The 24,963-nt window shown below is 41.4% G+C and overlaps 1 protein-coding gene across 3 annotated transcripts in view; it reads left to right on the forward strand.

Moving 5' to 3' along the window:
- The window catches only part of LOC133782506 (pentatricopeptide repeat-containing protein At4g04790, mitochondrial-like), a 50,380-nt gene that overhangs the window by 24,923 nt on the left and 494 nt on the right, over positions 1 to 24,963 (forward strand). For 2 of the 3 annotated variants that reach the window (XR_009870559.1, XM_062221828.1), the window contains one exon: positions 24,714 to 24,931. Coding sequence is in view for 2 of the 3 variants with exons in the window: in XM_062221828.1 (XP_062077812.1) it covers positions 24,714 to 24,931 (218 nt within the window). In the remaining variant the exon portion in view is untranslated. Of the gene's footprint in view, positions 1 to 2,038; positions 2,240 to 24,713; positions 24,932 to 24,963 lie in introns of those variants that run through there. The other variant, XM_062221829.1, reaches the window with a different exon arrangement.

Here is a 24,963-nt window from a genome sequence, read left to right on the forward strand (position 1 = left end):
TGAGCTTTTATCGTCGTCCTTGAAAGGGATTTCAGAACAAGTGTTGGAGTCGACTTTCATTAATGGGCTGCAAACAGACATAGGGCATGAGGTAATGATCCAAGGGCCCATTGGGCTTGAGCAAGCCATGGAGTTGGCCCAAAAGATTGAAACAAAAAATTTAGCTCAGAAACCTAAGTTCTCACGTAATATGGGACCTGGGCTGCCCAATTATTCCCAGCAAAGGATTTTTACCTCTCGTGCAATTACTTCCAGGGAAGAAGGAGGCTATCGACGTTTAACTGAGGCTGAACTCCAGCAAAAACGTTTGAAGGGGCTATGTTAGAATTATGTAAATATCTTGTATTTATTCGGTATCCACCCTTTTAGGGTAACCGAATTTTTTTATTTCCATCTTTATTGTATATTCCTAGTTTTTAGGTGATTAGTTGACCTAGGTTAATTGTACAGCTTTGTCTTGAATTCTTTAGTTGTAATCTGCCTATTTATAGGCAATATTCTTTCATAAATAATATAACTATTATTCAGAAAGTCACATGGTATCAGAGCAATTCATACCCTAAATCGTTTCTCTATTTTTCTTTCCTGTTTTTTTTTTCTCTCATATCAGTTCTTCTCTTCCTGTTCTTCACGCATCAATTAACCATGACTGCTGAGAAGGAAAGCCTCACTTCAGATGCATCCTCTCATCCTCCATCCTCTCTAATTTGAATATGTCAAATGGTTCTTCATCTCACGGTACCGAGGCTGTTTCTCTGGTCACCAGCCACAAATTCAATGGTCGTAATTACCTTCAATGGTCACAGTCGGTGATGATGTACATAGGTGGAAAAGGGAAGGAAGAATACCTCACAGGAGAGATTGATACTCCAAAAATAGATGATCCAAAATATAAAACATGGAAAGCAGATAATCACATGATTAAATCATGGCTGATTAGTTCCATGAATAATGATATAGGTGAGAATTTTCGTTTGTATACAACAGCCAAGGAGCTTTGGGATGCTGTTAAAAACTCTTATTCAAGCGCCGATAATACATTAGAATTATTTGAGATTGAAACTGCCCTTATTGATCTCTGCCAAGATACCTCTGTCACGCACTACTTCAACACTCTTACCTGGTATTGGCAGCAATTGGACCTGTTCGAATCTTATTCCTGGAAGTGTGCTGAAGACACTACTCTATACCGAAGCATTGTGGAAAAAAGGAGAACATTCGAATTTCTTCATGGCCTCAATAAGGATCTTGATGCAGTGAGGAGTAGATACATGAGTACCAAGCCTCTTCCTCAAGTCAAAGAAGCATTCTCATAGGTTCGACATGAAGAAAGTAGAAAGAAGGTTATGATGGGCTCTTTAAGTCTTCAATCCACTCAAAACTCCTCTGCCCTTGCTACCCGAGGACTATTCCAAGGTGCCAATCAAGATAACCGACAACAAAAGGACGTCCATGGTGTGATCACTGCCGTAGGCCTGGACATTTCAGAGAAACACGCTGGAAAATTCATGGAAAGTTTGCCGATTGGAAGCCAAAGTCGTGGAAAGACAAGGAGAGTCATGGAAATGTTGCTGCCACTTCAAATACTACTACTGAAGGAAAAGGAGATGGATCTGATTCATTTCCTTTCGCTAAAGCACTTCAGAAACTCCTAAGTTAGTCACACATCACTGAACAACCGAATACTACACATGGTACAGGGTTGTTAGCCATGAAAGGTAACCATTCAGTAGCTCTTATTGTCAATAAAAGAACTACTAACCCTTGGATTCTTGATTCCGGAGCATCAGATCATATGACAGGAGATGCAAATATTTTTTCTGAATTTCACACAAGGCTAGAGCACCATACAGTAAAAATTGCAGACGACACATCCTCAAAGGTTGAGGGTTCGGGTTCAGTCAAGATAAATCAGAACCTAACTCTCATTTCTGTTCACTATGTGCCTAATCTGGATTGTAATTTACTGTCTATTAGTAAATTTACTCATGACCTAAATTGTGTGACTATGTTTTACTCAAATCTGTGTGTTTTTCAGGAATTGGATTTGGGGAAGATGATTGGCAGTGCTAAGATGTGTTCTGGGCTCTATATCCTACAAGATGACACTCCATCCGTTAGGACAACTCATAAATTCAGTTTGTTTTCATTAAATAATTAGTCTATTTCAAATGAAGATAGTGATATTATGTTGTGGCACTATCGTCTTGGTCATCCAAATTTTTTGTATTTGTCAAAGATGTTTCCCTCTTTATTTATTAATAGAAATCTGAATTCTTTTTGTTGTGAATCTGTCAATTTGCGAAACACACTCGAAACACATTCTAGAATATCATACAAATCTTCCCAACCTTTTTCATTGATTCATAGTGATGTGTGGGGTCCTTCACGTGTAAACAATATAACCGGACAAAAATAGTTTGTATCTTTTATTGATGATCACACTAGATTAACTTGGGTGTTTCTCATGAAAACAAAATCAGAAGTAAGTGAAATTTTTAAACAATTTCATTCCATGATTCAAACTCAATTTCACACTGAAATTCAAATCCTCAAGACCGACAATGCTAAGGATTTCTTCAATTCCATCCTTGGTCCTTTCCTCACACAACAAGGTATTTTACACTTAAGCTCTTGTGTTGAACGAAAAGGGGTAGCTGAACGAAAAAATAGACATCTATTAGAAGTTGCTTGTTCTCTCATGTTTTCTACTCAGTTTCCCAAATATTTCTGGGGTGAAGCTGTTCTTACAGCTAATTATCTTATCAACCGAATGCCATCTCGGGTTCTCAACTTTCAAACCCCATGTCAAAAAGTCTTGCAATCATTCCCTCATACAAGATTCATTAGTCTTCTCGATCCTAAGGTCTTCAGCTGCACCGCCTTTGTTCATCTTCATTCTCCAAATTGTATTAAGTTAGACCCTAAATCTCTCAAGTGCATTTTTATTGGTTATTCCTCCCATCAAAAGGGTTATAAATGTTATTCCCCTATAACTCAAAGAATGTACAAAACACCTTATTGGAAATTTTGTATCCTATAACAAATTCTGTTATTGATAACTGTTATCCAAAAAACAGACATGGATGACATGGCAAACGTTTAATACACGTGGCTGACATCTGGCAGAATTCTTGCTCGACCATCGACCAGAAAGATATCTATGGCGCAACGCTCAATGGTTATATACGACCAGCTTGGTCGTATACTCGCTATACTTGGAGAAAATCTTACGCAGCTATAACCATACCCGAAATTATCTCCCATGATTTCCTAAGTATCCGATTATTTAGAAAAGAATATCTGTAACAAATTAATGTAATCTTCCTTGAGCCTATAAATAGAGAAAGATAGCTCAAGGAAGAGGACTTTTGCTTTCTGATTATCTGAGATTAGAGTTTTACAAGTGTATTAGAGCTATCACCTTCGATAAATTCTTTTGTTCTTCAGAGGTTTGTGAAACTCATTGAACCCTAGTTCTTTGATCACTCCTTTGAATCCTATATCAATAACAGCTCAAGTGGACGTAGGTCATTACCTGACTTTGGGGCCGAACCACTATAAATTCCTGTGTGTTTTATTATTTTTGTCATCACATTCATTTCAACGTATTTGTCCATATCAAGCATATTTGACTCCGTGTCAGTTGGCCAAAATCAGGGTCAACAATAACAAACAGATTCCCCACACCATTCAAGAGGCACTGACTGATTCTTGATGGAAAGAGGCTGTAGAAAATGAGATTAATGCTTTGGCTAAAAATAGTACTTGGACAATCACAAATCTACCACCTGGGAAGAGATCTGTGGGTTGCAAGTGGGTCTTTACTGTTAAACACAAAGCAGATGGAAGCATTGAGAGGTTTAAAGCTTGCCTTGTTGCTAAAGGCTTCACTCAGTCCTATGGAATCGATTATCAAGAAACGTTTGCTCCTGTTGCGAGGCTTAACACCGTACGTGTACTGTTATCCCTTGCTGCAAATAAAGATTGGCCTCTACACCAACTTGATGTGAAAAATGCTTTCCTAAATGGTGACCTTGAAGAAGAAGTTTATATGGACATTCCTCCGGGCTACGAGAACTCTGCTAATTAGGACAAAGTTTGCAAACTCAAGAAATCTTTGTATGGTCTTAAACAATCTCCACGAGCATGGTTTGGCAGATTTATTAAGTCAATCATTCAAAATGGGTACACTCAATGTCAAGTAGATCACACATTGTTTGTCAGATTTTCATCAGATAAAAGGATAGCTAGCCTAATTGTTTATGTGGATGACATAATACTAGCGGGTGACTACAAGGAGGAGATGGAGAGATTGAAAGATTTCTTATCTAAGGAATTTGAGATTAAGGATCTTGGGAATCTTAGATATTTTCTTGGCATGGAAATTGCTCGATCATGATATGGCATCTTTATTTCTCAACGTAAGTATGTTCTTGACTTACTGAAGGAAACAGGAATGCTTGGATGCAAACCAGCCTCAACTCCAATGGACTCCAACAAGAAAGTGGGTTCAGGAAAGAACTTACCAGTGGACAGGGGGAGATATCAAAGGTTAGTTGGACGTCTGATCTATCTATCTCATACTAGACCTGACATTGGTTTCTCGGTTAGTGTTGTCAGTCAATACATGAACAATCCTACCGAGGAACACATGGAAGCAGTTGCTAAAATCTTAAAATACCTCAAGATGAATCCTGGAAAAAGACTTCTATTCAAGAAAAGTGATAGCAGAGAGATCAAAGTTTACATTGATGCAGATTGGGCAGGAGATGTAACAGACAATAGCAGTATCTTTATGTTTGGGGTAATCTAGTAACTTGGAGAAGTAAGAAACAATCAGTAGTTTCTAGAAGTTCAGCTGAAGCAGAATTTAGAGTTCTTGCTCTAGGTGTTTGTGAAGGGATTTGGCTAAAAAGATTACTGGGTGAGCTAAGAATCTTTGCTGAAAAGTCTATAAAAATGCTTTGTGATAATCAAGCTGCCATTAGTATCGCCAAAAATCTTGGTCATCATGACAGGACAAAACATATTGAGATAGATCGTCACTTCATCACTGAGAAGATTGAGAGTGCCATAATTCAAACTATCTATACTTCATCCAGATTCCAAATAGCTGATGTTCTTACCAAAGCCCTTCCGAGAACTACTTTTGATGAATTAGTGTGCAAGCTAGAAATGTTTGATATACATAACCCAGCTTGAGCGGGAGTGTAGAATTATGTAAATATCTTGTATTTATTCGGTATCCACCCTTTTAGGGTAACTGAATACATTCACCCTGCAGAGCTCTCCAGTCAAGGCTGATCGACCTTGACTTTGCCTTTACCTGCACCACGCAGCACCCGTGAGCCAAGGCCCAGCAAGAAAACAACATACACAACATATATAGCAATCTCAAACAGATGTTCTAGAAAGCATGTTCAGTTATCAAATCCATAGCATATAAGCATACTTCAAGGTACAAGTAACTTCAATCACACCTAGATTATTCAACAATCTTATCTATAGCCAGATACAGTATTCAATTTACACAAATGCTAGGGCCGACACTTTAGGCCGCACCCTCTGTTTATCCTACTGACTCCGGCCCGCTTAAACCGAGCTCAGTGCATAATAAGCTGTCCTCGGATACTAGTGTCCGAGCCGTGCCAATTGCACAAGTCAACCGTGGCTCGCTTAGGTCGTTGGTTACAATTTACATGGCATAATACCATTCTTTCAATCATTTATATTAGGTAGCCCTTAGTCCTGTTCAAATATTCAACCGAGTGTAGTTTTCTTATCTTTAGTTTGTACGGTTATTGAATTACGAGCAACGCCCCTCAAGCACGATCTGCTCCCGAGCTTAAGTCTTTATCACCTAGTCACAACCAAAGTATAGGGTTCCATTAATACTCGAATATAGGTTTCCGGTTACAAAACTAACTCCTGGGAATTCGAATTCCACCAAGCACGGTGGTGAAATCAATCCCGGGCATACTAGACCACTTTCCCGTGCCTAAGACCCTCAAAAGCTCATGTGTGCAACCAAGGGCTGCGGCCCTTGAAGCTTAGCCGCGACCCTAGCCTCAAAACAGAACCCATGCCATCCCAATCAAAACACGCGCCGCAGCCCTTGCTTTGGGCGCCGCGGCGCCCTCCCTTGGCCGAGCCTCCTTGGCCCTCTTTCATCCTAGGGTCGCAGCGCTCTAGAACAGAGCTGCGGCCCTTCCCTTCGTGCCCAGAAAACCCATTATTTTAAAGCCCAAAACCTCAACCAAAACCACCCCTAAGCTTCCTACTTCAACACCCAACATATCCCCAACTCATGCTACACAATTTCAACAGAAATTCAGCTCAATAAACCATAGAAGATTCACCTCCAATCCTTGAGACTCTAAGAACACAAACACCCCGTTATAGCCAGTCAAAACTCAGACTCAGATCATCAATTAATAAAACAAAGCTTACCTTCTTGATTGAACTCTTCCCTTAGCCAAAACTCAGCTGATTCCAAGGATTTCCCCAGCTCAATTCCACCCTAATCATCAATTGAGCAATACCTTCAATAATCCAGCTGAAGCTTAAGGTTGAATTTAAAAAAAAACAGATGGATTAAACCCTTACCTTAGTCTTGATTCAGTCTTGGTTAATTCACTGAGCTAAGCCTCAAGATTACTCTTGAATCCCTCTAAACTTCCAGCAATTCTTCAGCTCCAATCCCCAATTCCCTTGAGTGCTTCTAGTTAGTTCCCTTTGTTTTTCTTAAGAGTGAGAGTGAGAGTAACCAGCTGAGTGGAATTTAGGTCGGTTTATTTTTTTTCCCTAGAGGCTTCCTAACCTTTGTCTTACTTGTTAAGCTAATCCCAAGGCTCGGGGTGCCGGAACCGTCTAGACATCCTAACCTCAAATATATCTCCATATATTTATTTCCATGACCCGATAGCCCAAATTGCTACCCGATACCTAAAATACCCCTGACTTGTCCAAAGTCATATCTTGTGTCCCGTTGTGACTTTCCCCGCTATCTGACCCTAGGTTCGTTTCGAGTTGTGCTCTATGAACCTGGCCACATAATAATGTGGTTCTCACATATATCACATAAATATTCATATTATCACATAATATCATTAATTATCATATAGTTATCATTAATCACATATTCACACATTTAAGTCAACAATATTCACTCTAATATCTTTTATGCCCTCCCGGTACACTAATCAAGGCCCTTAAACTTTATTAGCGAATTTGGGTCGTTACATAAGGGGTATAGGGAGATAACTTGGCCTTTAACAGAGCAATTGAAGAAGGATAAGTTTGGGTGGAACGAGGCCGCAACTACTGCATTTGAAGCTCTCAAGCGAGCAATGACCACGGTGCCCGTTTTGGCATTACCCGACTTTGACCAACCATTTGTAGTGGAAACTGATGCGTCGGGATATGGAGTAGGGGTTGTTTTAATGCAAAACCAGCGACCCGTGGCTTATTACAGCCATGTGCTAGGACAACTAGCAAGGTTGAAGCCTATTTACGAGGAGTTGATAGCTATTGTGTTCGCCATCCAAAAAAGGCGGCCATACTTGCTGGGAAGGTAGTTTGTGGTGCGAACAGATCAACAAAGTTTAATGTTCCTACTTGAGCATCGTATTGTTGCTCCGGAATACCAACGGTGGATGGCCAAGCTCATGGGGTACAATTTTGAGATTCAGTACAAGCCAGGGTCATGGAACAGAGTTGCCGATGCGCTATCACGAGTTACACAGCCCGCTGAATTTACAAATCTGCTTGTTTCTCAAGGCATTGACTGGGACGCGATGCAACAAGAAGTGCAGCAAGACCCGTTCCTAACAAGAATAATCGTTGACCTGCAGCAAGGGAGGCCGAGAGCTGGTGGTTTTTCTTTGGAGCATGGAAAATTATTGTACAAGGGGCGTTTGATGTTGTCCAAAGATAGCATATTAATTCCCACTATTTTGTGAGTACCACAACTCTCATTTAGGTGGACATTCAGGTGAGACTAAAACTTTTAAACGGGTTGCTTCTGACTTTTATTGGGTGGGAATGAGGAAAGTGGTAGCTGATTGGGTTCAGGAATGTGAAGTATGCCACTTTGAACATGTCTCTTGCGGGTTTGCTGCAACCTATCGCATTACCTTCACTAGTTTGGGAAGAATTGACCATGGATTTTGTAGAAGGGCTGCCCCGTTCGCTTGGAATGGATACTAATATGGTGAATAGATAGAGTAAATATGCTCATTTCATACCGCTGAAACATCCCTTTACTACTCGTATTGTTGCTGAAGTGTTTTTAAAAGAGGTGGTCCAACTCCACGGTATTCCCAACTCCATAATTTCAAATAGGGACAAGGTTTTCATGAGCCTTTTTTGGCAAGAGCTATTTAAATTGCAAGGTACAGAACTCCGACATAGCACCGCATATCATTCCCAAACTGATGGGAAAAACGAGGTTGTGAATCGTTGTTTGGAGACTTACTTACGTTGCTATGTATCGGATTAGCCACGAGCTTGGATGCGATGGCTAGCTTGGGCGGAGTATTGGTATAATACCTCTTTTCACACATCTTCCAAGCATACTCCATTCAAGATATTGTATGGGTGTGACCCTCCTGCGCTTCTACGTTACCAAAGGGGTGCTACTCCGGTCTCTTCGGTGGAGGAGATGTTAGAAGAGCGAGATGCGCAATTAGATGACCTCAAAATGCACTTGCTCCGAGCTCAACAAAAAATGAAGGATTCAGCGGATAAAAAAAGGCGGGATGAACAGTTTGTAGTTGGTGAGGTGTTTGTGAAGCTCAAACCTTATCTGCAGAAGTCTCTGACTGCCCGACGAAATGAGAAACTATCCCCTCGTTTTTATGGACCGTTCGAAGTCCTTGCACAAATCGGGGCCGTCACCTATAAGCTTGCACTACCAGCAACTTCCTCGGTGCATCTTGTGTTCCATGTTTCTCAGTTGCGTCGTGCTCACAGGGTAACTCGTTCTTCTCCATTGCTGCCACCTCAGCTCTGCCCTGACTTGGAGATGATTGTTGAGCCAGCGGTTGTTTTAGGGGTGCGTAATACTAAATTAGATGGCAGGGGTGAAATGGAGGTCTTAATACAATGGAAGGACCTGCCATTGTTTGAAGCTACTTGGGAAAACTACAACACTCTAAAGCAGTAGTTTTCCCAGTTCCACCTTGTCCTCAAGGTGAAAGTTTGGGCAGCGAGTAATGATAAGCCACTAATTCAGTACCCCTATGCTAGAAGACCTAGGATTGAATGAGATGAGTTAATTATGGAAGTTTATTATTTAATTCTGCCTTTAGTTTTATTTTGAATAATTTGTTTCTGTTGAGTATCAGTTTTATTTGGAAAGTTTAGGGAATTAAATAGAGAGGAGAATGTTAGGTTTGAGTAGGCTTTTGATAGGCCACCGTTAACCTTTGTGTACGCGTGTAGAGTCAAGGGCAGTAACTATGAGGGTACTGAGCTGGCATAGTTTGTTATATGAGAGATGCTAGTGTATGGGAGGGTACAGGGTACTTGGCTAGGGAAGGTATATGTGTATATGGGAGGGTACAGGGTACTTAGTTAGTTATGGACTGATTGAGTGTGTAATCAAAGGGAGAGAACTAGGCTCTCGAACATCCTAGCTATTCAATACAGACAGTTATTCATTTTTCTGGCCATTTGCATTCTTTCTGGGTTCTGTTTCTAATTTTCTGTGCAGGAAACTCTACCAAAGTGGTATCAGAGCCACCGAGACCATGGGTCCGAAGAAGGATTCACAACTTGAGCTGGTGGAGGATCGCTTGGAGGCCGTTCAATCGGAATTTACCCGGAGTTTGGAGGAGGTCCGATCTGAATTCCAGCAGCTTCCGAAGGAGATTGACTTGCTGAAATCAGAGGTTCAGCAATTACCGGAGATCGAGAAGAAAATGGATTTCATACTTCTGAAATTGGCACAGTGGTTACCTCAGTCGGAGAAGATGACTTCGCATTCGACCGCAGCAAGCATCGATCGTGGTCGACAAGCAGTAGAGGGCGACGTTACATCGACCAAGCATCCGAGCTCACCTTCGTCGACTGTTTCACCGATCGCACACCCGGGAGCTCCACCGTCCACAGCCGTTCCGGACACATTGCTTCCGACCCAGATTTTCGGAACCGACTACAGACCTCCACGAATGGAGCTTCCACTTTTTTCGGGGGATAATCCAGAAGGCTGGATCTGCAGAGCGGAGAGATATGTTTTGTTAACGAGGTTAGCGGAACCTCAGATGCTAGAAGCTGCCATTGTTGGGCTGGAAGGTGATGCCCTAACCTGGTTTCAGTGGGAAAACCAGCGGAGACCCAATCGTTCATGGGCAAGTTTGAAGCATCAATTATTGCTTCGGTTCCGCGCAGTTCCCATCGGAATGGTGTCGGAGGAGTTCATGTCAGTTACCCAGCGTCCACAGTTCGTGATTATCGCCTCCATTGGGAAGCTTTGGCCTCACGAGTTCCCGACGTGCCGGAGCATATCCTCGAAGGCAGCTTCGTCAAAGGTCTGAAGGAAGAAATTAAGGGGGCTCTGCATATTTTGCAACCAGTTGGGCTGGCCCAGATCATGGACACGGCCCAGAGAGTGGAGGAGGGCCACCAACTGTTCACAACGGGCCAAACACCGAGAGCTTCAACACCCAGGCCCAATCTAAGTCCGATTGTTCCCTCTCGGCCACCCATGCACTACGCATTCCCAAAACCAGCACCCACTACCGTTCAACAACCTTCATCATCTTCGTTTGGCGCGACTCAAGCTTCTGTAAAAACTGCAAGAAACCCACCAGTCCGCCGGTTGACAGAAGCTGAATACCAAGAAAAAAAGGCACGGGGAATATGTTTCAGATGCGACAAAAAATATCACCGCGGGCACGAATGCGACCAGAAGCTTCTTCAAGTGATGTTGATTATGGATGAAGAGGAAGCCAGTTCACCATCCGACTCTCCTCCCCCAACACCTGATTCTGAAGAAATCTTAGTTTCTGAGGAAACTTTAGCCACCCTTTCATTAAATTCTTTGGTGGGAATAACATCAGCCCATACCATGAAATTGGCGGGACACATTGGGCAGCAGGCAGTGACGGTCCTTATCGACAGTGGGGCTACCCACAACTTCTTATCGATGGACGTGGTAACGGCAGCTGGTATTCCGATTACACCCACCACCTGTTATGGCATTTTACTGGGTACCGGTGGCAAAGTTCGAACGGAGGGAATATGTTCTCAAGTAGCTTTGGATTTGGACGCTGTGCGCGTTGTCGCTGATTTTTTACCGCTGGATTTAGGTGGGGCGGATGTCATATTGGGCATAAAATGGTTAGAAACCTTGGGTAATATGGAGGTGAATTGGAAGACGATGGTGATGCGCTTTGAAATGGCTGGAGTTTGGGTAACATTGCAAGGGGATCCGAGTTTGTGTAAATCTCCCATCTCTTTGAAAGCGATGATTCAGACAGTAGAGCACGATGGCATTGGGTTTTGGGTTCAGCTGGGTAATTTGGCAGCGGAGGTAATCGACGAACAGCCACAAACGCCACTGCCAGTGGCCCAATTACTCAGTTGTTTTGAGCTGGTTTTTTCTATGCCATCCGGACTTCCACCTCCACGAGCAAGGGAACATTCGATTTTGTTGAAGGAAGGGGTGGGGCCTATTTCGGTGAGACCTTATAGGTACGCTCAAGCGCAAAAAAATGAAATAGAGCGGCTGGTTATGGAAATGATGCAAGCAGGAATTATTCAACCAAGCACCAGTCCGTTTTCTAGTCCCGTGCTACTTGTGAAGAAAAAAGACGGCAGCTGGAGGTTCTGCGTCGATTACCGTGCTTTGAATAGGGAAACGGTGGCTGATAAGTTCCCTATTCCTGTGATAGACGAGCTCTTAGATGAGTTACATGGAGCCACAGTCTTTTCCAAGTTAGACTTGAAGTCGGGATATCATCAAATAAGAGTGGCAGCAAAGGATGTGGAGAAGACTGCTTTTCGCACTCACGAGGGACACTATGAGTTCCTAGTTATGCCTTTCGGCCTTAGCAACGCCCCAGCCACATTTCAAGGCCTAATGAATGAGGTGTTTCGTACTTTTTTGCGAAAATTTGTATTAGTATTTTTTGATGATATACTTGTATATAGCAGGTCACTTGAGGAACATTTAGGTCACCTTGAGATAGTGCTGGAACAACTAAGGGTGCATTGTTTATATGCAAACAAGAAAAAGTGTTTATTTGCTCAACCAAGTGTGGAATATTTAGGGCACATCATATCAGCTGAGGGCGTGGCAGCGGACCCTAAGAAAATTGAGGCAATGCAAAGCTGGCAGGTTCCTACATCATTGAAGGCGTTAAGAGGATTTTTGGGACTGACGGGCTATTACAGAAAGTTTATACGTGGGTATGGGCAGATTGCAAAACCGTTAACTGACCAGCTGAAAAAGGACGCTTTTGGATGGAATATGGAAGCCGAGGAAGCATTCAAGACCCTCAAAGCAGCTATGTGTACAGCCCCTGTGTTAGCACTTCCAGATTTTACAGCCCCTTTCATTGTAGAGACAGATGCGTCTGGGACAGGATTGGGTGCGGTTTTGATGCAAAACCAGCGACCCATAGCTTTTTTCAGCCAGGTACTCTCAGTTCGGGCTAGTACAAAATCTGTTTATGAGCGAGAATTAATGGCAATAGTGCTAGCAATACAAAAATGGAGACCGTACTTGTTGGGAAGGAAGTTTATTGTGAGAACAGATCAAAAAAGCCTAAGGTATTTGTTGGAACAAAGATTAGTGGCAACTGAACATCAAAAGTGGTTAACTAAATTGCTGGGTTATGATTTCGAAATACAGTACAGGCCGGGGTCAGAAAATCGTGCGGCTGATGCATTATCTAGGCAGCACAGTGAGATAACTTTCGCTGCCATTTCGATACCCAGCATTGTATCCATACCTGATTTAAAGGCACACGTAGTTTCAGACCCAACTCTTTGCAAGATAATGCAGGATTTGAAGCAAGGGAAGGATTGCGGTGGTTACTCGCTGGTTGGGGACTGTTTCAAGTTTAAAGGACGCATGGTACTGCCCGTGTCATCACCATTTATTCCTCTTTTACTGCAAGAGTATCACAGCGGCAATATAGGGGGACATTCTGGTGTTTTTAAAACGTTCCAGCGGCTGGCAGCTGATTTTTACTGGGCTGGGATGCGGTCTGCGGTTCAAAAATTTGTGGCTGAATGCAGTATTTGTCAAAAAAATAAATATGTGGCCCAATCCCCTGCTAGGTTACTTCAACCACTGCCTGTTCCAGACCAAATATGGGAAGATATATCGCTGGATTTTATCGAGGGACTACCCATGTCGAATGGTTTTGATTCAATATTGGTAGTGGTGGATCGCCTAAGCAAATATGGGCATTTCATAGCACTTCGGCACCCTTTCACGGCAGTAACGGTGGCTGCTGTTTTTGTCAGAGACATTATCAAACTTCATGGAATTCCTCGTTCAATTGTGTCTGACAGGGACAAAATCTTCATCAGCATTTTTTGGAAGGAACTTTTCCGCCTACAAGGGACATTGTTGAAGAGGAGCACAGCATATCATCCACAAACAGATTGCCAAACAGAAGTGGTGAATAGATGTCTCGAAACATACCTCAGATGTTTCGTAAGCTCTAAACCGAGCCAGTGGTCGAAGTGGTTGTCGTGGTCAGAATATTGGTATAACACAGCCTATCATTCAGCTGCTGGAATGACCCCTTTCAAGGCTGTTTATGGTCGCGACCCGCCACCTCTAGTCCGATATGAACCAGCCAGCACGCGGGTATCGGCGGTGGATCAAAATCTGCAATTGAGAGACGAAATTCTGGGGTTGTTGAAACAGAATTTATTGCGGGCTCAACAAAAAATGAAGGCATAGGCAAATAGAAAGAGAAGGGATGTCCAATTTGAGGTAGGAGACCTCGTTTACATTTAATTGCGGCCCTATGGGCAAAGAACTGTTGCCAAACGACTTAATGAGAAGCTGGCCCCAAGATTTTTTGGCCCTTTTCCTGTTACAGAAAAGATCGGGAGTGCCGCTTATCGTTTACAGCTTCCACCAGATGCATCAATTCACCCAGTCTTCCATGTTTCGCTGCTGAAAGCTGCTTTGGGACCTAATCAACAAGCCACCAAGCTTCCACCAGGTCTGACCGCTGATTTAGAATGGATTCTGGAACCCGAGGAGGTGCTGGATTTTCGGCCAGGCACCCACAAAGCACCACCCCAGGCGCTCATTAAGTGGGCAAACATTCCTGCATTTGAGGCCACTTGGGAGGATTTTCGAGTAATCCAAGACCAGTTTCCTAGCTTTCACCTTGAGGACAAGGTGCGACTTCGAGGGGGCGGTATTGATAGGCCACCGTTAACCTTTGTGTACGCGCGTAGAGGCAAGGGCAGTAACAGTGAGGGTACTGAGCTGGCATAGTTTGTTATATGAGAGATGCTAGTGTATGGGAGGGTACAGGGTACTTGGCTAGGGAAGGTATATGTGTATATGGGAGGGTACAGGGTACTTAGTTATGGACTGATTGAGTGTGTAATCAAAGGGAGAGAACTAGGCTCTCGAACATCCTAGCTATTCAATACAGACAGTTATTCATTTTTCTGGCCATTTGCATTCTTTCTGGGTTCTGTTTCTAATTTTCTGTGCAGGAAACTCTACCAGCTTTGAATTGTAATTGAGCAGTAGCTCTTTGAGAGAAACCAGGTCTCTCGAATATCCTGGGCAATTTCCTAATTTCAATAAAATCTCTCTATTTCACTCAATATTTCTCTGTGTATTTTTTCTGGTTTGATTCGATACACTGCTGGTGTGTATCAAAATCATATTCTTAAACAGTTTTGGGGGGAAACCGTACTCAGAACCACCTATCTCATAAATCGTATGTCTAGCCGAGTACTAGCAGCATTCCCTCATACTCAACATTTTCCTCAAATCTTCCACTCAAAGTCTTCGCTTGTACAACTTTTGTCTATATTTATGATCACAAAAGAACAAAGCTTGATCCAAAGTCTCACAAATGTCTCTTCAACAAATATTCCAATACTCGAAAGGGATACAAATTGTTGACATATAATAAGAAATTAAATCCTATGATTTGATTATAGCTGTAATTTCTTAGTTTCCTTATGTATAGGATTTGTACTTAATGTGTATTGTATTTTATTATGTAATTAAGGGTATGAGTTGTATAAACCTTATAAATATACCTTTTGTATGAAAACATACACAAAAATAATTAAAATTATTTTTTCCATACCAAAATTCTTTATGGTATCAAAGCCTTGGCTTTGAATTATTAATTTCTTCTTTGCTCGGATCTAGTAGTTCACCGTAAACCCTCCATTTTTTCTGGCGTTCCAGGCGATATCCTAGGCAGTTTTTCAGTCCCAGAATCCGTTCCAAGCAGCCTCCTCGGCAAATCTCAGTTGTCGATCTCTTCCCGACGCCGGCTTCCTTCAATTGCAGTCACAAGTCACTGTTGTAGATCTCTTCACGGTTGCAGGTGTCCGACATCCTCCAGTTACAATCGCACGAATTGAAGTCGACCTCCTTGATATTACCTGACTTGTTTAATATTATCAGATCTGACTCATTTAATATTACTTGAAAACTGTGTTTTAATAATGGATTGAAAAGTCAAGAAAGCTTTGAAGGCCTCATCTTTAGTTTTGAGCAAGTAAAACCATGTAAAGTGACTATAATCATCAATGAATAAAATGAAATAACGAACACCAGTAAGAGAAGTAAAGGGGGAAGGACCCCAAAGATCAGTGTGTATTAATTCAAAAGGGGCAATAGTTGGGAAAAGCTAGTCTATGAGACTTAGCAAGTTGACATGAAGTACAAAATTGCACACTATCATTCTTGGAAATGGAAATATTACAACTAGAAAGAACTCGATTAACATCTGGTGCCGGGTGACCGAGGCGAGAATGCCATAAGGTAAGATCATTTTTGGAAGCGAACAAAAGCTGAGCAGAAGAGAAATGGGGACGAGACATGGAAGGAGATGAGGAGACCCGATAGATTCCATCATCAAGAAGACCTGTGAGGAGGATTTGATGATTGTCCTGTCATTTAACAAGAAAATGAGAAGGATGAAACTCAACAAAAGCATTATTATCAAGACACAATTTAGAGACACTGAGAAGATTCTTGGAAAGGGAAGGCGAATGGAAAATTTGACAAAGTTTAAGAGAAGTATTAGAACTAGGTAAGAGGGCATTACCAACATGAGAGATGGAGGCTTGTTTACCATTGCCAACAATGATTTGATCAGTGCCAGTGAATGGTTGAGCTGACTCTAGGAGATTCATGTCAGGAGGAAAATAATGAGAAGCCCCAGAATCGAGATACCAATGTGAATCAGGAGCATGAGTTGGAGCTGGTGGTGGTGGAGAGGGTCGGGGAAAAGGTGAAGGAGATTGTTGAGAGAAATAGGCAGTATAGGATTTTTGAGGAGGTGGAGTTGGTTGAAACTGAAGGTTAGTACGGTGATAACAAGCTGAAGCAGTGTGCCCAAGTTTGAAACAGATTTGGCATTTTGGGCGATAAGGAGGTCGAGATGGAGGAGTATAGAAATTAGCCCCTGGTACAGGAGCACGAGGAGGAAAGGTAGGTCGATTTGAGTTTGGACGGGATGAAGTGAAACCAGGCGTTGGGCTAGTGTTTGGTGGTCTGTGTTTGTTGGTTGGTAGATTTGTGAAATTGGCTTGAAGGGAGCTAATAGTGGCTGCTGCATTTTGACGTTCTAAACGTGCATCATAGCTTAAGAGAAGAGAGTGAACTTCCTCTATTGAGGGCTTTTCAGGTCTGGCTAAAATGGGTGTAACAAAGGCATTATATTCAGGTCCCAACCCATTTAATAGATAGGTAAGATGGTCTTGGTGTGATACAGGGTCCCCAACAGAAGCTAAAACATTACAAAGGGATTTGAACTTTTGTAAATAAGCAAAGGCAGGCAAACCATCCTTTTTTAAGCTTTGCAGAGAAGTACGATATTCAGGTCTGAGGGCAAAGGAAGCTGCGATGTACGTTTGTTCCAAAGAATACCAAATTTCAAAGGCAGTATGAAAACTCACAATTTTACCCAGCATATTATCTGAGATAGAAGCATATAACCAGCTCATTATCAGACGATTATAACGATGCCAAGCTGTGAAATCAGGATTTATTTGAGAAGCAGATGCATCTGTGAATTGAGGTGGACATACAATGGTACCATTGAGATTTCCTTCGAGTCCATTGGCCATGACGATATTTTGCAGCTGCATCCGCCAAACCAGATAATTTGTATCATCGAGTTTGACAGCAATCGTTTGGTGATCGGAGGGGAAACCGGAGTTGGTTGGATTTTGAAGTGGTGATGGTGAGATTGAGGTCGAACGGGTTGGTGTTAGGATATTTGGGTTGCTACGATTTTGATCCATTTGATCGTGGGGGTTCTTTGGTGTTTCCGACGGTGTGGACCCCGAACTTAATTCAAATGCCATTGGAGCTGATCAGCTCTGATACGATGAGCGCAGAAATTGGGAATGTTCTTGTATATTTCCTTAATTAGAGCAGATAACAAAACAGGGTATTTATACCCAGTACAGAGAGAACCCTAAAAGAAAGGGAATGACAGCTGTCCAAAACAATAAAAAGGAAATATTAAAATAAAGTAAATGAAATATATATAATTATGGTTTAACATGACAAGAGGTGAAAAGAATTGTATTCACTTGTATTTCAATGAGAAATAAACATATATTTATATACAAACTAGGGAAGCTATTTTAGGAAACCATAAGAGAGTAGGAAACTAATTAGTCCTAATTTATAGCTAATTTACAGCTAATATAAACAACTAATGTATACAGCTAACAACCTTCAACCGAAAGATGATTGAAAAAGCCTTAAGAATGTCAAGGAGGACTTGGAGAGATTCCTCATCATTAACAAAAAAAACAGTGTCATCAGCAAATTGAAGATGGCTCACTACTACCTTATCGTTCCCCACTGAAAAACCTCGAAATAAAGATGAAGCCTTGGCTTTGTCCACCAAACTACCAAGTACATCCACCACAAGAGTAAACAAGAAAGGGGATAAAGGATCACCTTGCCGAAGCCCACGAGAGGCTCCAAAATTACCCCTCGGCCTACCATTCACGAATACCGAAAACGACACAGAAGTGAGGCATCCCTTCAACCACCTCCTCCAAAGAGAGTCAAAACCTTTGAATTCCATAACAAAATCAAGAAAGTCCCATTCCACACAATCATAGGCATTCTCAAAATCTATTTTAAACACCCAACCACTCTTCCCTTTGCTACGGTACTCTTCCAACGTTTCATTGGCAACAAGAACAGTATCTAATATCTGTCTACCTTCTACAAAAGCTCCTTGAGTTTCAGAAATAGTCTCTGAAAGCACCCCTCTCGATCTGTTAGCCAAGGCTTTCGAAATGACATTATACACACTTGTGATAAGACTTATTGGCCTAAAATCATTTACCCAACAACTATTGAGCTTCTTAGGAATAAGGCAGATGAAAGTCTGGTTGGATAATCTCGGGATGATTCCATCCGCATGAAACCCCTCAAAAACCTCCATCAAATCATCCTTTATAACCTCCCAATTAGAATGAAACACAGCCATCGAAAACCCATCAGGCCCCGGTGCTTTGTCATCAGAACAATCAAAGACAGCCTGTTTAATCTCCTTCTCCTCAAAGGGCCTTTCAATGAAAGATCCTAGGAAAAGAGGTACCCTTATCCACTCAATACCCTGGATTCCTGTCTAACGTCAGTCAACCGAAGAATACAAGGTTGAATAAAATCTAACAATCTCATCGACAATCTCACCCTCCCCATTTAGCACGACCCCATCCGCTTTCTCAATCCGGGAAAATAAAATTCTTAGCCTTTCGAGCACTTAGAACATTATGAAAAAGTCTAGAATTGGAGCCCCGTCTTTGGCCCACTGACACTTAAGCTTCAACCAGCTCCCTTTCTCCTCCTCTAAAACCAAATTATACTACTCCCTCTTATCTCTTCCTCTTTCAGCGATGAGATTAGCATCCCAAGTACCATTTTCCTCCATCCTATCTAATTCTGACAAACGTCTTTCAAGAGCCTGCTTCTCCAACTTTCTAGGGCCATAAACCCCTTTACTCCACACTTGAATCCTCCTCCGAACATCTCTTAGTTTTGACATAAACTTGTTTCCATATCCACCTCTCACCGAAGCACTATGCCACCATTGTCTAAGTTCGAACGAAACTCCCTATGCTCCAGCCAAAGTTTGTTGAATCTGAAAGGGCTCGGACCCCAAATAGGAGGATTGGAATCCAGAACCGCCAAACTATGATCTGAAACCACCCGTACTCACACTTCCTGTCTAACAAAAGGATATAACACCGCCCAGTTATTAGCAAAGAGGAATCTATCCAAACAGCAACAAATGGGACGATTTCTCAAGTCAGACCATGTGAATCTTCCATTATTAATTCTAGGATCAAGCAACTTGAGCTCCCTAATTAACTCATCGAAGATCTTCATACTCGTCGTATTAGAAGTATTGTTAGCTTTCTCATCCACCCGACGAACTACATTGAAATCTCCCTCCACACACCAAGTATCCCCACAAATAGAACTTAATCTTGCAATCTCGTCCCTGAACTATCTCAACTACCATAACTAGCCGGACCATAAATCCCTGAGAACCACCAAGGTTGATTACCTTCTGCATGAATAAGTATAGACACTGAAAAAGCACCCACTAAAGTATCAATAACCTTGATGCTTCTAGTATCCCACACTACTAAAATTCCACCTGATCTTCCAATAGAGGGCAATAAAATCCACGCTTTGATCCTAGACTTCCAAATACTTCCAACAAAACGCCTATCCACTTTACTTCTTTTCACCTCTTGAAGGACAATAATATCTGGATTAATTTTGCATACGGTCCCTTTTATTGCTTTCCTCTTCTCTACTGCACCGCTACCTCGAACATTCCAGGGAAGAATCTTCATTTATAGGAACCGTCACCTCATTTTTTCTAAAACCCTTTATCATGGCTTATGTTGAAAGCCAATTTCTTCAACTCTCTCCTCTTTCTATCAGAAGCCAAAACCTGCTTGGAAGTTTCAAAGTTATCTCGTTTGTGCGTGACCAACTCCACTCCCATCGCTACTAAAGTCTCGCCTAATGTATCCCTAGCCTCATCTTGCGTACTTCCCTCTTTCTCATGCTGAAAACTCTCCCCGACTGCCTTAAAATATTCAACTACTTCCTCTCCTACTGTACCCTCCTTACCACAGAGTTCCCAAATTTTCCGAAGAGATAACATTTTCCGAAGACACAACTTCTTTGTCCTCCCACAAATTCCTTATGTGTACACTTGTTTCCTCATAATGATGAAGGCCATCCTCATTCAAGTCTTCTCCGTCAATATCAGAAACACTACCATCTAAACTAGCCTCATCAAAAAAGGGCCCTCCAACCTCCTGACCATCATCATATTCCATCCCTTGATTTCTCTCCATATCTTCAAAATCAAGTTTTAACTCTTTTTCCCCCTTGTCAGAATCCTTGCCTTGAAAACTTATCACTGGGATATTTTTCTTTCGTTCATAGACTAATAAATGTTGTTCAGAGAACTTTGTGACAGACTGCTCTTCCACAATTTCCTTGATAAGGACGGAAGAAGAATTCTTCTTCTCAAGAATGGGGAAATCGACCCAATAATATACAACTGCCTTGGAAAAAGAATTTTGGCATTTAGGACTAATCCTCGATGGCTTAACTGACAAAAAATGGTTCACTTTTTCTATTGGGTCCACAAACTTCAACAAGACAGGCTTATTTAGTAAAGCCTCTTGTTTTGTCAAATTAAAAAACCTATCAGGCCATCCTCCAAAGCCCACCAGTCCAGCCCATCTTACAAGGCACACATGCCTATCCCATGTGACTCCACCTCTATAATTAAAAGAAAGCCCACACGTGTCCTTCACATTATTCTCCACTCCATGCAAAGATTTTGTATTGCATAAATTTGTATTGCTCCCTGCCAAATCACTTTTTATTCTTCTATAAATTCTTGGCAACTCAACTGAATTTAATGCATTCTTTTTTAACAAAATCTTCTTCTTATCATTCGACTCCTACTTCCTAGATATCAGGGAATTGCAAATCGTTTCCTGAAAATTAGGGAAAGTCTTTAACATTGATTTCGTTTCTCCTCCTTCCGAATTGACTCCCCTAGTCATCGCCGGCACAACAAGCGTTAATATCCGAACTGTACGTGCAGTCGATTTTTCGCCACCTTCATCTTCTTTAACTATTTTCTGCGACACACCTCATTCCTTCTCTACTGGAATGGAGCAGGTTTTAACCTCCTTCCTTACCCAAACACCTCCACCACCATTGCTTACCTGGTTAATCGATTCTGCCAGTTTGTATAATCTTAAGGAACTTCCATCATAAGGCAGAATGGTTGATGCCAAGATAAAGCCTTTGGAATCCCCAACCAATCTCATCCGAGCAGAAGACACATCTGTCATCTCTAGCGTCTCTTTGTCCTCAGCCATCAACCCACCGCAAAGAGCCCATATAACCTTAAATACGTGAATGTTCCAAATGTTCAAGGGAATGCCATCAACCCCGATCCAATTGTGATTACAACTTACTTTCTTTTCTTTCGATTGTTTGCTCCAACTCCAAGAAATGACAGAAATCTTTAAATCACCTGAAATAATCATCTCCCCTCTGGATATTAAATCTTGTTGTATGGCTTCATTGGGGCACTAGAGACTACCTCTATCATCAGACAAATGGGATAGTTCGATCCTTATACCTAATTTCCTCTGTATGCCTCCCAGAATAAACCTCCAAGAGGACTGGCTATCATTTCGAAACAAAACACACAGCATGGCCCTTCTTACATGAATAACTTTATGAATTTTACCATTACCAACGTCCCCACTAACCTTCCTTTCTGGTTACCACAGAGGCCTAGGACTTCTTGGAAACCTTGTCATCTAGATATGTTCTCTTCTGCAAAGCCCCTTTCTGTCCTCTAGTGCTTCTAATTAGGCATTTGTTCAGCTCCATCCAACTTGATTCCCATCCCTCGTCAGGTATAATGACACATCTGACACTATTGTTCTTAATCGTGGAAACCTTGAGGAATACACCTCTGATGTTCTTAAAACATTCAATGATCATAATCTGATTGTTGTTCCTAAACTATCTCTTGAAGCCATTCCTATTATCGTCCTTCATAGACAACTAGTGCCTAATCTCTCCATTCAACCACCTTGCACCTTCTAAAGTCAGCCTGATCTCGAAACCTGACAACCTCGTTCTTTCACACAATCGAACCGCCCCTCCATCTTTGGTCAGAGTTACCATGAAAACCTTATGTTCTGTTTTGAAACTCCAATAACATTTGGAATCGTTACGAGAATTGCCAAAAATAGAAGCCCTATTACGTCCAATTCCATAAGGGAAAAGGAGTTTTTCCTTCCCATAACCAGTGGGGTTATGAGGAACTCTCATACTTGCTCTCCCATGACCGCAAGGGCCATGGGAATCCATCCTACAGATGCCCAGTAATCACTCAAGAGAAGAGAGAGAACAGAGCATATTCCTATATCTAATTATTATAGGTAACAAAGAACTTTGTGTTTATAGCAGGAGAAAAGTTAGGAATATAGAGGTCAACATGCAAGACAATGACTGTTCAAACACTCATCCAAGCTCTCCCGACCTTGAAAATCATGAAGATAAGGATTCTATGACTCATGAGTTAGTATCTCCTAGTATTGATGACATTGACCTGCCTATTGCTCTTCGGAAGAGTGTTAGAACTTGTACTAACACACAATAGAGAAATATGTTGTTTATGGGAAACTAACACCTATGTACCGAGCCTTTGTCGCTTCCCTTGATCTTATTCTGATTCCTACAAACATTTATGAGGCCTTGAAACATCCTAAATGGAAGATTGCAGTCTTTGAAGAAATCATTGCTCTTGAGAAAAATGGTACTTGGGTTCTCACTAAGTTACCTCAAGGAAAGCAGACAGTTGGTTGTAAGTGGTTTTTTACCGCCAAGTATAATTCAGATGGGAGTATCAACAGATTCAAGGCTCGGTTGGTTGTGAAAGGGTTCACTCAATCATATGGTATTGACTATCAGAAGACCTTTGCTCCTGTTGCCAAGCTTAATACAGTAAGAGTTTTGTTATCACTTGTTGTAAATTGTGATTGGTCCTTATATCAGTTGGATGTAAAAAAATTATTTCTTGAATGGGGAACTCGAAGAAGAAGTCTATATGGAAATTCCACCAAGAATGAAAAAATACTTCAGTGGTCGAGTAGTGTGCAAACTTCTCAAATCTTTTATGGCTTGAAGCAGTCACCTCGAGCATGGTTTGATAGATTTGTAAAGTCAGTTATTAAACATGGATATACTCAAAGTCAGGTTGATCATACCTTGTTTGTTAAGTTCTCTTCAACAGGGAAGCTAGAAATTCTCATTGTCTATGTGGAAGACATAATCCTAACTAGAGACGATTCATGCGACATTTAAGATGTCAAAAGACTTCTTGCCTCAGAGTTTGAAATCAAAGATTTAGGACCCCTCAAATACTTTATTGGAATAGAAGTAGCCCGATCCAAAGATGGAATTGTTATATCTCAATGAAAGTATATCCTAGATCTTCTAAAAGAAATTGGAATGATTAGGAGTAAGCTTGTTGACACTCCAATAGATCCTAACTTGAAAGCAATTCGAAGTGAGGATTCAACTTCAATAGAGAGGGGGAGTTATCAAAGATTAGTGGGAAAACTAATCTATTTCTCTCATACTAGACCTGATATCGCTTTCTCTGTTAGCGTGGTAAGCCAACATATGCACAATCCTTTCGAGGAGCACTTGGAAGCAGTTCGTCGTATTCTAAGATATTTGAAAATGACACCAGGTCTCGGTTTGCACTTCAGAAAACACAACAATGGAGACTTAGAAGTCTACACAGATTCTAGTTGGACTGGAGAGCTGAACGACAGACGATCAACCAATGGTTATTGCACTTATGTATGGGGTAATTTAGTCACTTGGCGTAGCAAAAAGCAATTTGTGGTCTCAAGGAGTAGTGCAGAGTCAGAATATCATGCTTTGGCATTAGGTATATGTGAAGGAATGTGAATCAAAAGGCTGATGAATGTATAGTGATAGTCAAGCTGCAATCAACATTGCTAAGAATTCGGTTCACCATGACAGAACTAAACATGTTGAAATAGACCGACACTTCATTTTTAAGAAGGTAAATTCAAAGGTCATTGAGCTCAACTACATTCCTACAAAGAAACAGATTGTCGACATCCTAACAAAGGCCCTACCAAGAACAAGTTTTGAAGAATTTAATTTCAAGCTGGGTTTGTATAACATATACAACTCAGTTTAAGGGGAGCGTAGAAATAGTGATAGAATGTGTAAATACCTATAGTGTGTTGTACAGCTAAGCTAAGCTTAGGTTGTAAAATTTATTTCTTCTATTTTTAGCTATTTTGTACATTGTATTCTACCTATATATTGGCCTTTCTATTATTCAATAAAATCATATTAGAAGAATTAATCCTAAAAACTACAGTATATTACAAATATGCAGGTGTTTTGCCTAATTGGAGATTTGGAGTCTACACACTTACAGATGGGCATGGATTTGCTCCGCGCTGTCAAAGAAGATCTTGGGCATGTCCCTCCACGAAAATGTCTCGATTTTCTTCTCCAAGCTTGTGCTAATGCCAAAGATTTGGATAATGCCCGATTGATTTGGAGAGAATACGATGCTGCTGGTCTTCCTCGTAACATTTTAACTTTTGTTAGGTAAATAATAAATTAAATTCTCGCATTTTATA

The sequence above is a fragment of the Humulus lupulus genome, chromosome 6, assembly GCF_963169125.1.
Source record: "Humulus lupulus chromosome 6, drHumLupu1.1, whole genome shotgun sequence".
NCBI lineage: Eukaryota > Viridiplantae > Streptophyta > Magnoliopsida > Rosales > Cannabaceae > Humulus > Humulus lupulus.